The sequence below is a fragment of the Lingula anatina genome, chromosome 7 (genome assembly GCF_051362555.1).
Source record: "Lingula anatina isolate TDL-2025a chromosome 7, LinAna3.0, whole genome shotgun sequence".
Classification (NCBI taxonomy): Eukaryota; Metazoa; Brachiopoda; class Lingulata; order Lingulida; family Lingulidae; genus Lingula; species Lingula anatina.
In genome coordinates, this window is record NC_141773.1 from 11,105,534 (window position 1) to 11,119,749 (window position 14,216).

Consider the following 14,216-nt stretch of genomic DNA (forward strand, 5'->3'; position numbering starts at 1 on the left):
TCTGGCTTAATTCTGAGTGTTATGGTCTCTGTGAAAATTGGCCTAAATTCAAACCAGGTGTAAGAACTTGAGGTGTTTTTCCCCTTGCCAATCATAAATCAAGGACTAGACATGGTATCTTTTTCATTGGGAGAAGTCTGTGTATGTTATGAGGTAATGGTGAATTTAATGTAAAGAAATATTGATGTTCAAACACTGCATTACTCCAGTTGTATTATATTGATCTGATACACATATGGTAAGGAAGAATAATTTCCCATTGTTGAGAACATGCTAACATTTGCACTGGAAGAGTTGTCAAATGTGATATGACTTGATGATATCTTGATATGATATATATACTGTTAATAATACACAACACATAAAATATTTAAAATTAAAAAGTGATATATTTTGTACAATACACAACACAAAAATATTTTAGATGAAAAAGTATAATATGTTAATAATTTTTAATGAAATGAAAATGTTATGAGAGAATGAAAGCAGATTATTAGAAATTAAAAACAATTGGATATAAACAATATCTGAAGCTACTACTGTTCATCATTTGGTTCTTCTACTTTCAGGGAACAACTTTTTCCTCAACAGAAGCCAGTACAAACGGTAAGTTCAAGGACTGCACATTAGGGGATCTCTAACTACCAGACAGCTAGAATTATGACCATTACCATTGCTTCCACTGAATTTTTACAGATTGACTGTACATGTTGCTTCCCCTTTTTCTTACAATTTCCCCCACAACCCACCACCCAATCTCACAATAACGATGCAGGGCTGACAGTCTTCCAAATCATCTTTGTTGATTCATCTTCCATTTTTGACCATCTTCGAACAAAAAAAAAAAAAAAAAAAAAAAAAAAAAAAAAAAAAAAAAAAATTTGCTGGTCAATATTAACTTGAAAAATTCCGAAATTTTGACCGTCTTCTGAAAGAACGAGAAGACGGCTTCCATCCACCCCTGTACTAACATATTTTAAGTTTTCCCAACTTATAACTATCAGTAAACCACAGTGTCTGTTCATCATTGGTAGTAAGAGACTGTGAGGGGTAAAAAGTGGCTCAGTGATGCCTTCAGCTGTACCCCTCCCGACCCCCCCCCCCTTCCCAATGTCCTGCCCACCAATAAACTGCCATTAGGACTTGTTACTTAATTACCTTTATTTGAATGTTCATGGCAATCAGTTAGAAGTTGATTCCTTTACCTCATACTGTGGACTCTGCCTGAAATAATATGTGTGAACTCCTAGTGTCTCTAACTGACTACTGATCAAGACATATCTTTCTTATTTAGAAAAAGATATACAAACATACAGACATTACCATAGACCCCATTTCCATAGATTTTAGATCGATCTATCCCTGTGGGGAGTCTCACCAGATTACTGTCAGCTTAGCCGGCTTAAGCGTCTGCCCCGCTTACTAAAAGCTGTAAGGGGGTAATTAACTATGGTGCACGCTCTGCTGACTGCAATTTAGCGTGAACCCCCAGGGATTTCGGTTGATCTAAATCTTAATCTCTGGATCGATCTAAATCTCCGGGAATACACCCATATACTCAGCTGGTCAATTCAGTGGACCAAATCAATGGGGTTTAAATACACAGATGTTATCCTCAGTATAGTTCTCTGGCATAATTTCATCAATCATTTCATTAGAGGGGTTTAATTGGAAGATGTCCTACAAGCAATAAATCAGACATGAACTGTGATCATTGAATTTCCCAATCAAAACTCAGTCTGTCAGAGAGAGACTGCTGTTCATGTGCATTCTAACATGGCTTTAAAGTAATCTAATCATGCAGTATTACTTGATTCTAGCTTCTGCAAATGTGTTGTAATTGAGGTAGCTATGACAACTGAACTTTAGATGATGGGAAGAGATTGAGCCAGCTATTTTTAGTTGAAAACTGGCAGGCAATGTTTTTGTGCATGACTCTAGCATTTGACAGCGGCAAACAAACAGATTTTTTTTTTGAAAATTGACGTAATGTATCTGACATTCATCAAATAGTCACCCTGTTTTGTTTTTGATACTGAAGGAGACCAAACTTAGAAGGTACTAGTATGCTGATTACCATAAGAAGAGAGTTTTAAGTAGACTGAACCTAAGAGTGCACATCAGGCTCGTGCGCTGAGAAGAGGATGTGAGGTATGGGTGGGTTGGGGTAACTGAGACAAAAATCAATTAAGCCCCATTTAACCCCCGTTTCAGTGCAGCTAAATGGTTTTTACAATTATGGACCAATGTGGAAAAAGATCAACATTAATTAGACAATCACATCAAAATAATGTTTGTCTCATTGCCCTGTTAAATATTTAACTTCAATTAAATTTCCTTCAAAATGATGTCAGTCTTCATGTATGGCCGATATTGTATTTATTCTATTTTTTCAAAAAAGTAAAGCCTGTCTCTTGGGAGTATTTGAACAAGACCTTGAGTGAAGTTAATCTGAATTTATCCCCTGGTATTCTATTTGCTTTAATTGATTCTTTTATTTATACAGCATAGAAGTTTAAACTTCTAATCCTCATGATTCAGCTATTTGTGAACTGTCATTTATAAAGCAATCTTTCTCAGCTTTGCCTCTCTAAATTGCTCCAAGATGCTTTCACATGTATCCTGGCCTCTCCCATGTTAGCTCAAGTCAGGCCTGTAGCCAGGGGGGGTTCGGGGGTTTCGAAAGAACTGCCCTTTTTGCTGGGAAAAGGTCCCCTCTGGGTAAAATTTGATCTAGGTACATGATGGTTTTATGGTAAAAGGTCCACTTTTTCAGAAAACGAACCCCCCATTTGAAATTGCTGGCTACGGGCCTGCATGTAGTAATTTAAATGAAAATTACTGGAGTTTCATGAGTGAGGCATCTGTAAAAAAAAAAAAAAAAAAAAAAAAAAAAAAAAAAAAAATACTTTACTCACATGCGAGCTCATGAGAATTTATTAGGACTCGTGGAAAATGTAAACTGAATTGTTTATATCAATCGATAGATTCTTCCCATCTTACAAAGCTTTTAAAAGTTAAATTGGGTAATATTTTGCTAAATTTGAACAGAAGCTATCAGTCACAGTCAAAGAAAATGATTATTTGAAAGTTATATAAGTATTTAAAAAAAGTATTAAAAAAGCATTTTAAAAGTATTTTTAAAAATATGTGAAAGGCATATATCGATAAGTTAATCTTGAAAGTAAAATATAGGAATGGTTGGGGTGCCTGAAGATTGTGAATAATTACCATAACCAATTGCTCAGTGTAAATATTCTATGTTTAATTGCACCTGTCATACAGAATATATATGGACAGTGTTTGTCTTTTTAGGTCTGTTTCTTCTAATGGAACATTTTAGGGTTAACTGACTCCCTGTCTCTTGGAACATTTTTTCAGTAGAGATAAATTGGCTCCATTGATTTCTTTCCATACTCCATCATCTTCTTGTTCATTAAGAAGCCCATCGTTGCAGTATAGAATCTTGGCAGGCACAAACGTATGTGTTCATGGTACATTAGATTTCAGGTTATGGGGTCCATTAAATCACCTCCTGCAGTGGTAGACTTACACCTGTTCACATCAGATTTAACTTGATCCTGGCACCAGTGTTAGACTTAAACCTGTTCACATCAGATTTCACTTGGTCCTGACATCAGTGGTAGACTTAAACCTGTTCACATCAGATTTCACTTGGTCTTGACATCAGTGGTAGACTTAAACCTGTTCACATCAGATTTATCTTGGTCCTGACACCAGTGGTACACTAACATCTGTTCACATCAGTCGAACTTTTTTCTAGCACCGGTGGTAGACTTAAACCTAATTATAAAACATTAAAATCCAGAGCCAGTATGCATCACAAGTCCAGGCCTCTGTATTTATTGGTGCCACAAAATGGACAATTTCATGATAAGTAAACATATGTTGGGCATGATAAGCTGTAGCATTTTTGTACGTGCTTGTAGTGTATGTCACGCATTTCGTTACAACAGTTTTGGCAGCACTGTTATACACTCCAGTTTTGAGCCAACTGAGAATGTTTAACAAAATGAAATAAAACCTCTGTTTCATTTGATAATGGCATTAGAGATAATGGTGTGATGGGCCCTCAGTCAAACTTCAACTAAGTCTGAAAGCATTTATGCATATGAGTAACAATGCATGGCCTGTGCATGGTATATGCTTTAGTAACAAATTATATTTAAATTACAAAACACATCACAAAAATAGTCGTTGAAGCTGGACAAATAAAAAGTGTATATACCTAATGAGAAAGGACCATTAATACCCATGCATTCATATATAAGAAAGGCTTAAAACATGTATAGAACTTTAAATGACAATATTAATCAGAAAGTGTCCAACCCAGCAGTGGTCCACCTGACTGTAAAGGGCACAACTGTCTGCTTATGTTAAACATGCTTAATATGTGTTTAACCAAAGGTTTGTTTGACCTCCTTGATCATGAGAAAAAGATTTAAGTCATGATGGCAGTTTCCTTTTCCAAGTGTCCTACACATATATAGTTGGAAACCAAGAAAATTGAATTTAATCATGTACTTGAGTACAAGGAAATTGATAAGATGTTTTGGGAGTAAAGAGGTTAATTACAGCTAGGCTCTCACTTAATTAGTGCTCCATCTTAATTTTCATTAGAAAAAATGTATTATTTTGGAGTGAAAAATGAGTAATGAAAATTGTGAAGTTAACTGTGTTATATTTGTATTCTTCTAAAAATTATGGGCTAAATTGTCCTTCATCAATTTAACTAATAGTTTTAATTCATGTTCTTCAAATAGCAAAAGAAATAGGTATAAATGCACAGCCAAGTTATGTTGCAAATCAGTCTATCACAGAAATTTCAGGGAATAAAATAGCTTTATTTTTTTTGCCACACATGAAAAGCAAAATGGCAGCATGTGGTTGTATCTGGACTTCAAAGATATTTTCCATTAAATCATAAAAGTAGACTGAAATATGGGTTTATTATTCCTCAGAAGATAGAATCAATAACCACATTGATGAATGATGTAAGCTTGAATCAAATTTCCCAATAATTCTCCCTGTGATTAATAATGACAATTGGTTACAATGATGGTGGTATAATGTTACATAGCCTGGCTGTTAATTTGAAGCAGATGAGAAATGGCTGTTTAGAATTTGAGCCAATCAATAGCCCATCTGTGGTGAGTCATTCTGGCAACAGAGAAAACATCCAGGCAAGACTGACAATTGAACAACTATAGGCTAGGGCTAACATTTTACTTTATGAAATTTCTGCTTAGCTGGGTAATTTGGCTTTATCATTTGATTTCATCATTTTATCAGCGTTTTGATGAAATGAATAAAGAAATAAATGATAGAGCAGAAAATAGATTTCTGCAACTCTTACGTCAAGGGATTGAGCAGATAGTGTGATTTGCGACTTTGATGCAGACAGCTAGGCTTTAATCCATAATGATAAATGTTTTAACATTCATTTTAAAAAGACATGTTATTGTATTAAACAACTTCACTCATCTCTGTTGCGCTTAATTTTTAATAATGTTTTAAGTAAACAGTTAAATGACTCTAACTCCTATTCATGATTCTGGCATTGGTTTGTTATATAACAGTGATAAACATTACCTGGGCTCAGGTAAAATATGAAGTGCCACAAGACAGAATTAGAAAAACATTAGCTTTTCCTGTTAGTAATGTGCTGAGATATAGAACATTTGATGTACACTGGAGTCTTTTGGACTTCAGCTTTTCCACTCTCTCTCTCTCTCTCTTGCTTTCAGTTTGAATAGCATTTATTAATCATTTGTAAAGTCATTATCCAAGCTGTACAATAATTATTAAAAAAAATTACTGTTTAATAATTTTTCCCAAGTTGAGCTGTATAAGATGTAAATTTTACTAATTTAGTAGTAAGATGGCCACTAAGTTGTATGTTCTCTTTGCAGTGAATTATCATGTGCCATCAGTTAACATTTCTGGGGTAGCGCTAGCAATTTTTTTCGCTTAGCCAAATCACCACATTTTTGTCAATTTGTTATCAAAATGGTTATAATTTGGCTAAAACATGTCAAATCAAGCCCTTTTTCTTTAGCCAATTTAAGTCAGTTTTAGCATTTGGCTAAATTGGAGAGTGTTAGCGCTACCCCAGCATTTCTTATTTAATCTTTTAATATTAATTTATGTTTTCATTTTCATTTTTAGCAGATGACAGTGAAAAAATAAAGAATGTCTGCCCCACAGTTTTCTGCGGTGCTGGACGAGAATGCACAGTACTTGATGATGGCTCACCAACATGTGTGTGTAAGAAAGCATGCGAACCACACCATCACCCCGTCTGCGGAACAAACGACGTCACATATGAAAACCATTGCGAAATGCACCGTGCTGCATGCGTGCAAGGAGTCAAAATATCCAAGAACCATGATGGAGCGTGTAAAAGTAAGTTCAGAGACCAGGTGGTGTTCAAAGTCTAAGTAACTTATACCTGACATGGTCCAATGGAAGTCATCCTAAAATAAGGCCCTTGGCATCCCATAATGTCATAGGATATTTGAAAACTTGTGAGGATATGTTTGAGGCGGGGTCAATATTTCAGCGATAAGGATGAAACTCCTGTTGTCTTTGAAAACAATACAAAACTGACACAAAACAGGGTGAATTTGCGCTGTTGTTCTATATAGATAGTAATTCAGCTGAACTTACAAGTAGGCCTGAAAACAAATGTGGATAAATTCTGTATTCAGTTTTCAGTCACTGACACACTGTAAATGCTAGGTAGCCTTCCATTATTTCTGAAATTCCAAAATCTCATGAATTAAATCATGCTTGATTTTATCCCAAGTGGTGAGACTTATGTCTATCTCACTGCATTAAGTCACATAATGGTCAGATTATGTCAATTTGTACATCATTTATGGCTTTGTTCCCTCTGCTGATGCACAGTTATGTATTAGTCAATGTTAGTTAATGTTTTTTTAATGTTTTTTCAAGCAAAAGCTAAAGAAGAAGCTGCCACTGAGAAAGATGAGAGTTCTCTTGAAGAAAAACCACTGGTTTGTTACCAGTTAGAGAGAGACTCCCTGAGACAGCTTCTTATTGACTGGTTTAAAACTAAAGTGGAAGATGAAGGGTGGTTCTACAAAGGTAATTAAGTCACATACTTTTGTTATTTTAAACAGCTATGCCCAAGGTCAATCAGGGAAGTAAATAATCCAGTTTTTTCTAAAGAGAGGAGATGAGCAAATACAAACAATAGCTGTTAGAAAAATGGATTCAAACGTTTAAGGTCTAAATATGTTTGGGTGTCTGTTTCTTGCTTTGAATAAAATACGTACTTTTTCAATTCACATTTAAAAGAGAAAACTTATACATTAACTGTAAAGTAAAATTATATTCAGAGCTTTAATTTTTCCTTAAATACTTCTTCAAATTTATTCTTATAGAATTATCTCCAATTATTAAATGAGTTGCTGAAAGATACTGCTTCCATTTTCTCTATTTTGACATTTTGGAAATAAATAGAGCTGAAATATTCCATTCTAGGCAAGAACTACACAGAGGTCCTCATTGAGAATTTTCATGCATGTGATAAAAACCAAAACAACAAGCTGAGTGCCGTTGAATTCCTTGAATGTGTGGAGAGAAACGATACAGTTCGTAACCATGGCAAAGGTGCTGCTGGTGGAAGCCATGCACACATCATCAGGTGAGGAGCAAGATGGTTCCCAGATGTTAAGAACAACAGCCTCCCCCTCCCCCCCCCCCCATTTCACAAAAATTTATAAGTCTTTAATTAATAACCAAACTCAGCTAGTTGACTTTTCAAAGCTTTCTACACTAGCTGTAACTAAAGGTTTTAGCTAAAAAAGAAGAAGACTATTTTGTGAAACTGGGCAGGGGTGTGGAGATGGAGAAGGGAAGAACTAACAGTATTTAACACATTTGAAGACAGATTATCATTTAATAAAGTGTGAGTGTACTTGGAACAGAGTCGGGGTTTAGTTCAAAATTTCAGCTCAATGTGATCGCAATATTTGTTGTAGTCATTGGAGAAGACTTCTAAAACCCTTTATTTCAGATTGAAGCAAATGAGAAATTGAAAACACAATGATTTTGAAAACACAAAGGGGTGTGTTGTTGGCTTCAGCGCAGATTGTGTTTCTGTATTTCTAGGGGTTTGTGTGTCGATGCTCTGATCATCATGTCAGACGAGGATTCCGACTGGCAGTTGGATCTGGAGGAGTTCCGCCAGTGTATGGATCCTGTGTACAGCCCCCCTACCAAAAGTAGGTCCTAAAACTTATGTGCCTGATAATGAAATGAAATAGTAATTCTTTTAAAAGATATGACTAAGTTCATATATCAATCGTTGGTCAGATTTTTTTTTTTTTTTTTTGCAATAACAGCATTTGATATTTATTGTAAAGAGTAGCAAAAGACAAATAGTTTATCAGTTTTCAGTTTAGTCATATTTTGCAATAAGAATCTTGAAAATATTTTTAACTGTAGCAGAAAATGAGTATTCATCAGTTTTATGTTATACTTTAATCAAAGGCATCTTTTTGTTTCATGGAGGTATATTGATTGAATAACTTGATGATTAAATTTTTTTTCAATTTCCTTCCTATAGAATGTTCCCTTGAAGACAAAATGTACATTGATGGTGCAGAAGTAAATGTTGACTGTAACATTTGGTAAGTTAACGTCACATTGCATGGATTTGTAAAACCTGGTAATGGACTGAGTTTTACTCTAATGTTCCTTTTGTTTTATCCAAATAGCTTAAAAAGATTTTGAACGTTTCAGAAATTTGAGATTATTTTTGGTTAAATTGGCAAGAAAGGAGTTAGAATATTTGAAACCACATTTGATTTTCTATCCATACACTGTTGTTTGTTTCTTAAAAGTAAGCTGCAGATGCTTAACATAACAAATGGATTTTTACACACCACATTTCCCCAATTATAAATGTAAATAATGGTTCCAGGGGGAGTCTGGGGCAAGTGAAACTAGGCAAAACTTTAAACCCTTGTTTACCTCCCCCCCCCCCCCACCCCCCCAATTAATAATAATAATAATAAAAAAACAAAATAAATAAATAAAATAAAAAAGAAAATGAAAAATAAAAATCCTGGTACTGTCAGTGAATTTAACACTTTAAGTCATATCGAGTCAACATTTGTTATATTAAAGTCTCATATAGTGAGATAGCGTATCACCTAATTCCTATATCCTTATTTCAGTGTCTGTGCCTGTGGGAACTGGGTGTGCACTGCCTCCAGTTGTAAGACAGATCTCAAGAAGATAGCAGGCAGCTGTGAGTTATATATGCAAACTTTTTTTGTTAAACACGTCCTTGTTAACTTGGAATAGTGTACAAACAAGCATATGCGGTCAGTCAGTTAAATATTGGTGGTAAATACCTTAATATATACTTTTAATTTACTAAAAATGAGAAACCTGGTTGAAAATGATAAAATATTGGAATTAATAAGGCATGAGAAATTGGTGAGTAATGGCCATAACCTATTAACCTTCCAGATGATCACCATAGTGACCAGTTGCCGTCTGCCGAGGAGAGGAAGGCCATATTGGAGGGTTTCCAGGCCACAGACGACGTGGATCTGTCCAGACTGGAGGAGGAAATCAACCGTCACCTGGATGCAGTGTCCGATGAGGATGACTTTGGGCCAGTCCCAGACGCACACCTTGGGCGTGATTCCCACCCTGAGGATGTGGAGGAGTTTGTGGCTAATGTGAACACCCAGGAACAGGTGGGATACTCCAGAATAGATGTGGAGAACAGGGGACTAGCTTGTGTATGGGTAGAATCCATCATGGGGAGTGGGGAGTTTTACTTATAGCTGATCTTGTCCAAGATGTTTTTCCTTGTATGAAGGAAGGGGGGATTATTTTCGTGTTAAATATATTTATTGTAATTTTAGTTTCATAAATAAAAAATTATTTGGGTTTTTCTGACAGCACTTGTTATCTTTTATAAATTTTGTGTGCAAACAAATTTTGTGCAAAATTTGATAAAAAATGATATTTCACAAATTGTTCTACAATTTCTCCAACATGATTTGTGGATTTTTCTTATAACGACTGACGTTTTTTTATTTGAATTTTACCAATTTCAGACCACACCTGCTCCCACGAAGCAAGCACATGAGCGCAATAACCACCACCACAAGAGAAAGCATCACCGCAAACACTAGGATGGGTTTCATCTTGGCAGATGGGGCCATCTAGGGATGAGAGCAAATAATTCTCTGTACTGTACTTCCAAGATGCAGCTGTATTATCATCATAGAATAGGAATCTCAAAATTTATTAATGGAATTTTAACTTAATGGAAGCCTAGACTGTGATGTGATGTTCCTAAGATGCCAAATAGAAAACTCAATTCCAAGTAGTCATTTTCATTCCTAAAATTTTGGCCAAAAATGAAATATTGTCATTTTGTTGTTTATGAAGTCTGTGTCATTGTCTTTGAAAAAAAAAAAAACTTTTTATGTCACTGTTTAGAGGTGTCTGAAGCTTGGAAAAATCCACACCAGCAATTTTTTTTTTTATAAAATCTGGCTTAGCTGTGTAAAGCAACCTTTCCTGTAAGCTTGTAATAGAATAAATTGTAACTTACATGTGAGCAATTTTAACTGCAACATTTGAAGTGATCTTGAAAGTGTAATTTTTGTTATCAGTATCATCCTTCTTTTGCACTTTTAAAAAAAATTGCTTATTGCTGAAGTATAATTTAATGGACTGTAAAATTTTTCATTGAAATGTTTAAGTCATACACAAAATTAAGAGGAAGATATACTGTTACTGGTATGTGCTTTTCCCTTGTAAACCATTAAATTAATAGTGTTTTATAAATAACCAAAGCTTCTTCGAAGTTACACTGTTGTCTTACATATCAGCCCTTTGAGTTTTTCAATCCTAGCTGAAAATAAAAGTGGAGCAGATATCTTTTTCAGTCAACCTTTTTTAAATCTTGAAAGATATTCCACAAATTTTATTACTTGTGCCACTTTATGATCTGAAACCCCCAAGTTAAAGTGCAGTTGTATATATGCATACTTTTTCGACATTTTTCTAATAATAAGCAGACAAAAAGACTCCAGAAGTTCTATAGGATACAGACGAACATTTTTCTGACCTTTTTATTTCTCTTTTCTTATCCCTGGCTTACTTTATGCATGGAACTGTCTTGTGCTCAAGTTGTAAAACCTTGGAAAACTGTTGGTGCCACAACGGAAAATAAATGTTGAGGAACATGTCTGAGTTTTTTTTCTGTCACAGAGTAAGCCATGTAAATGACTGAGCAGACATTCGGGACTGAATTATTTTATTAGAAATGGTACAAAACAAGGAACTTAAGGAGGCCATTGACTGTCACCAACTTTGTGACATCAGGAAGACTTGGATTAAGCCAGCCTGTTTCAGTACTTAGCCCCCCCTTTTTTTGACAATTATTTGAGTCCTTTTGCAGCATGCCAAACAGCATGAAGTTATTTATTAATCCTGTGTGAAATAGGCATTCCACTGATGGCATACAGTACATGAAATGTGACCCTGACATGAACATGAATTGCAGATGTCTTCAGCCTCGCCCAGGTTTCACAAAAAAAAAAAAAAAAAAAAAAAAAAAGCTTAAGACAGGTTCCAGGTTTCCTGGCTAAGAACTTAATTACCCAAGATAACATGGTCACATCTTATCCTATCAGGAGCAGTGTAACAGTACTCTCATGAAAATCCTAGTAAGCCAGGGAAATGTTTTTTTTTAAGAACTGGGGCCTGGTGTAATGGGTATTTCAATTGCACTAACAAAATAAACCAGCACAAGCTGACAAATGCACAGCATAGTTAGTTCCTGCATCAAGACCGAATAAATAGCAACTTTTTTTCCATGCAAGCTTTAAGATATAGTCCTGTAAATTACAGAAGAACATCTTCAGCCATTCTGTCCTTGTAGTTACTTGGCATAACGCAACAGACTTGAGACCATAATTCGAATGTCACTGACTGAATGACAGTCACATTTCAATGCCAATGACCATGTTAAATACAAAGGAAAATGACAATTAGTTCTTTAAGTTTCAAGATGACCATGCCTGCTAGCTGGATGCTTTGTCCTTATGTACTACAAGTCCTTTCTCTATAAGATCTGGAATCTCCACAGCTAGCCATGGTCCAAGCTGAAAGAAAGAAGGTTCAATTAAAACAAGTAAAAATAAAAAGTGCCTAACTGTGTCAAATCAAGTTAGTAAAAACTGTCATTCCAAATATCATTATGAAATGTATCTCTATTGATCTATCTCCAACCAGAATATAAAAGAAGTGGGAGATATTACAAATACAAGACTGAAGAACATTTCATTCATGGAAATAGAGATAACTAAGTCAAATTTACCAAATGTTTGTTTTCCGCATTTTCTCATCGTAAGACAGACGAAATAATTTAACTTCATAGCTGTTATCTCCCCCCCCCCAAAAAAAAAAAAAAAAAAAAATGTTCAGATTTTTACAAGAGACAGCATTTTTAACTTGAAGAAAAATTGTGTGCACCTGTATAGGTAAATATGTTTTCTTACCCCTAGTGCAAAAGCCTGTGCTATTCCAAATTTTGGTACATTTCTTGCCCAAAGTGGCTTAAAATGGTCTGTTAGGCAGATTTTTCCTCCTCTGAAAGATGGAACCCAAATATTATAATAATAACACAATCTTACATAACGATTCTTGCATATCAAAGACACAGATATAATCAAAAGCAAGTTACCCAAGTGCACGCATGTGCACAATGCACGTGCTGACAAATGCACACATTTTCAGAAACGGCAAGGACATGGTTATAAGAGAGGCAAGTTTCCAGTAGTCTCTCTGACTCAGGGTGGACTTTACCTGTACATTTTTGCAGTCTTCCCATCTAACTCTGGAATTGCTATCTCTGGTGCCGTGGTGGGGTACATCACTGGAATCTGAAGCAAGGGTGACAGCATTAGGAAATTACAGGTGAAATGTAGGTTAAATTATCTTTTCTGACTTAAAGTGACCCATGACACAATACAACAAGTATATTATGTATTTTATAGGAGCTGAATAAAAACAAGTGCAAATTCCTTGTCCCACATTAATGTAACACTTTAATGACATTTTCCTTAAATGTTTTTTTCTCAAAACATTATCATAATGTTTTAATAATGTTTTTCTTGAAACATTATAACTATGTTTTAAAAACATTTTCTAAAATGTTATTCAAATTTGTTGTTAAAACATTTTTAAAACCATACATAATCATGTTATTACAAAATTGTAAAAAAAACAGCATTTTTAAAAACAATACATAATCATGTTATTACAAAATTGTAAAAAAAAACAACATTTTTATAACATTAAAAAAAAAACATTTTTATAACGTTAAATTTTTTTTTGTTTGCTGGAATGTTTTTTCATACTTACATCAAATTCTACATCAAACTCATACTTGAGCAGATTGTGAATATACCAGCATTTGCCAAACCACCGCGTTCCTTCTTTGTTGGACTCAAGTCTGAACCAGTCGTTGTCAGCTTCTTTGTTCTTTTGCACATACTGAAGTGAAAACATCTTCTCAAACACTTTCTCTACTAAGATACTGATTAAATTAAAATTAATTATCATTAAAGTCATTTATTATGGTGTCAGTGAAAATATTTAAAAAAAATGATAATGAGCAATGTGACTGCATACGTATATTTAGTTATGACTGGGAAAAAATTAATCAGAGAATATTAGGGGTCAAAAACTCATATTTTAACCACAATGCCCCCCCCCCCCCCCCCCCCCCCACATACACACACACACACCTTTCAACATTACCATATTTTAGGGAAAATCTCTGCATTTCTAACAGGCATTTCGCCGGACTTACTGCAATCAGAGCCTGGTACTCTTCCTTTAACCTCTGAGCCCACAGATCACCATCTCTTGGCCCTGCTTTAGTCTTCAGCAGGGGAATCTGCCCCAAAGTTTTCTTAGTTACTTCGTCTACCATCGTGGAACAGGAAGTGAAAGCTTACAGAGCTAGCAGATTGTGCTACACGTAGTTTCGTATCTTTACAAAACATCCCTGCTGTATTACGCCCACCTACCGCAATCATCACATTTCATTACACTTATCACATTTGAAATCTACTCGTACAGGTATTTGTGGGTATTGAATGGTGAGTTTAATACAGCTGGGTGAT

General features: G+C 35.0%; 2 protein-coding genes across 2 annotated transcripts in view; one reads left to right on the forward strand and one right to left on the reverse strand.

Annotated features, from left to right (window-relative positions):
• Window positions 1–11,269, forward strand: part of LOC106177372 (follistatin-related protein 1) — a 20,429-nt gene extending 9,160 nt beyond the window's left edge. Inside the window, exons 4-12 of the mRNA XM_013560118.2 lie at window positions 570–606; window positions 6,190–6,426; window positions 6,979–7,131; window positions 7,531–7,693; window positions 8,161–8,273; window positions 8,618–8,681; window positions 9,231–9,304; window positions 9,529–9,761; window positions 10,128–11,269. Coding sequence (XP_013415572.2) covers window positions 570–606; window positions 6,190–6,426; window positions 6,979–7,131; window positions 7,531–7,693; window positions 8,161–8,273; window positions 8,618–8,681; window positions 9,231–9,304; window positions 9,529–9,761; window positions 10,128–10,205 — 1,152 coding nt within the window. The 3' untranslated portion in view covers window positions 10,206–11,269. The remainder of the gene's footprint in view (window positions 1–569; window positions 607–6,189; window positions 6,427–6,978; window positions 7,132–7,530; window positions 7,694–8,160; window positions 8,274–8,617; window positions 8,682–9,230; window positions 9,305–9,528; window positions 9,762–10,127) is intronic.
• On the reverse strand, window positions 10,720–14,082 carry LOC106177374 (ubiquitin-fold modifier-conjugating enzyme 1). The gene is made up of 5 exons (XM_087018272.1): window positions 13,901–14,082; window positions 13,450–13,581; window positions 12,892–12,968; window positions 12,585–12,675; window positions 10,720–12,188 (listed from the first exon to the last, which is right to left on the reverse strand). Exons 1-5 carry the CDS (start codon window positions 14,021–14,023, stop codon window positions 12,108–12,110), a joined length of 504 nt encoding a protein of 167 aa, XP_086874398.1. The 5' UTR covers window positions 14,024–14,082; the 3' UTR covers window positions 10,720–12,107.
• Between the last annotated feature and the right edge of the window lie 134 nt (window positions 14,083–14,216).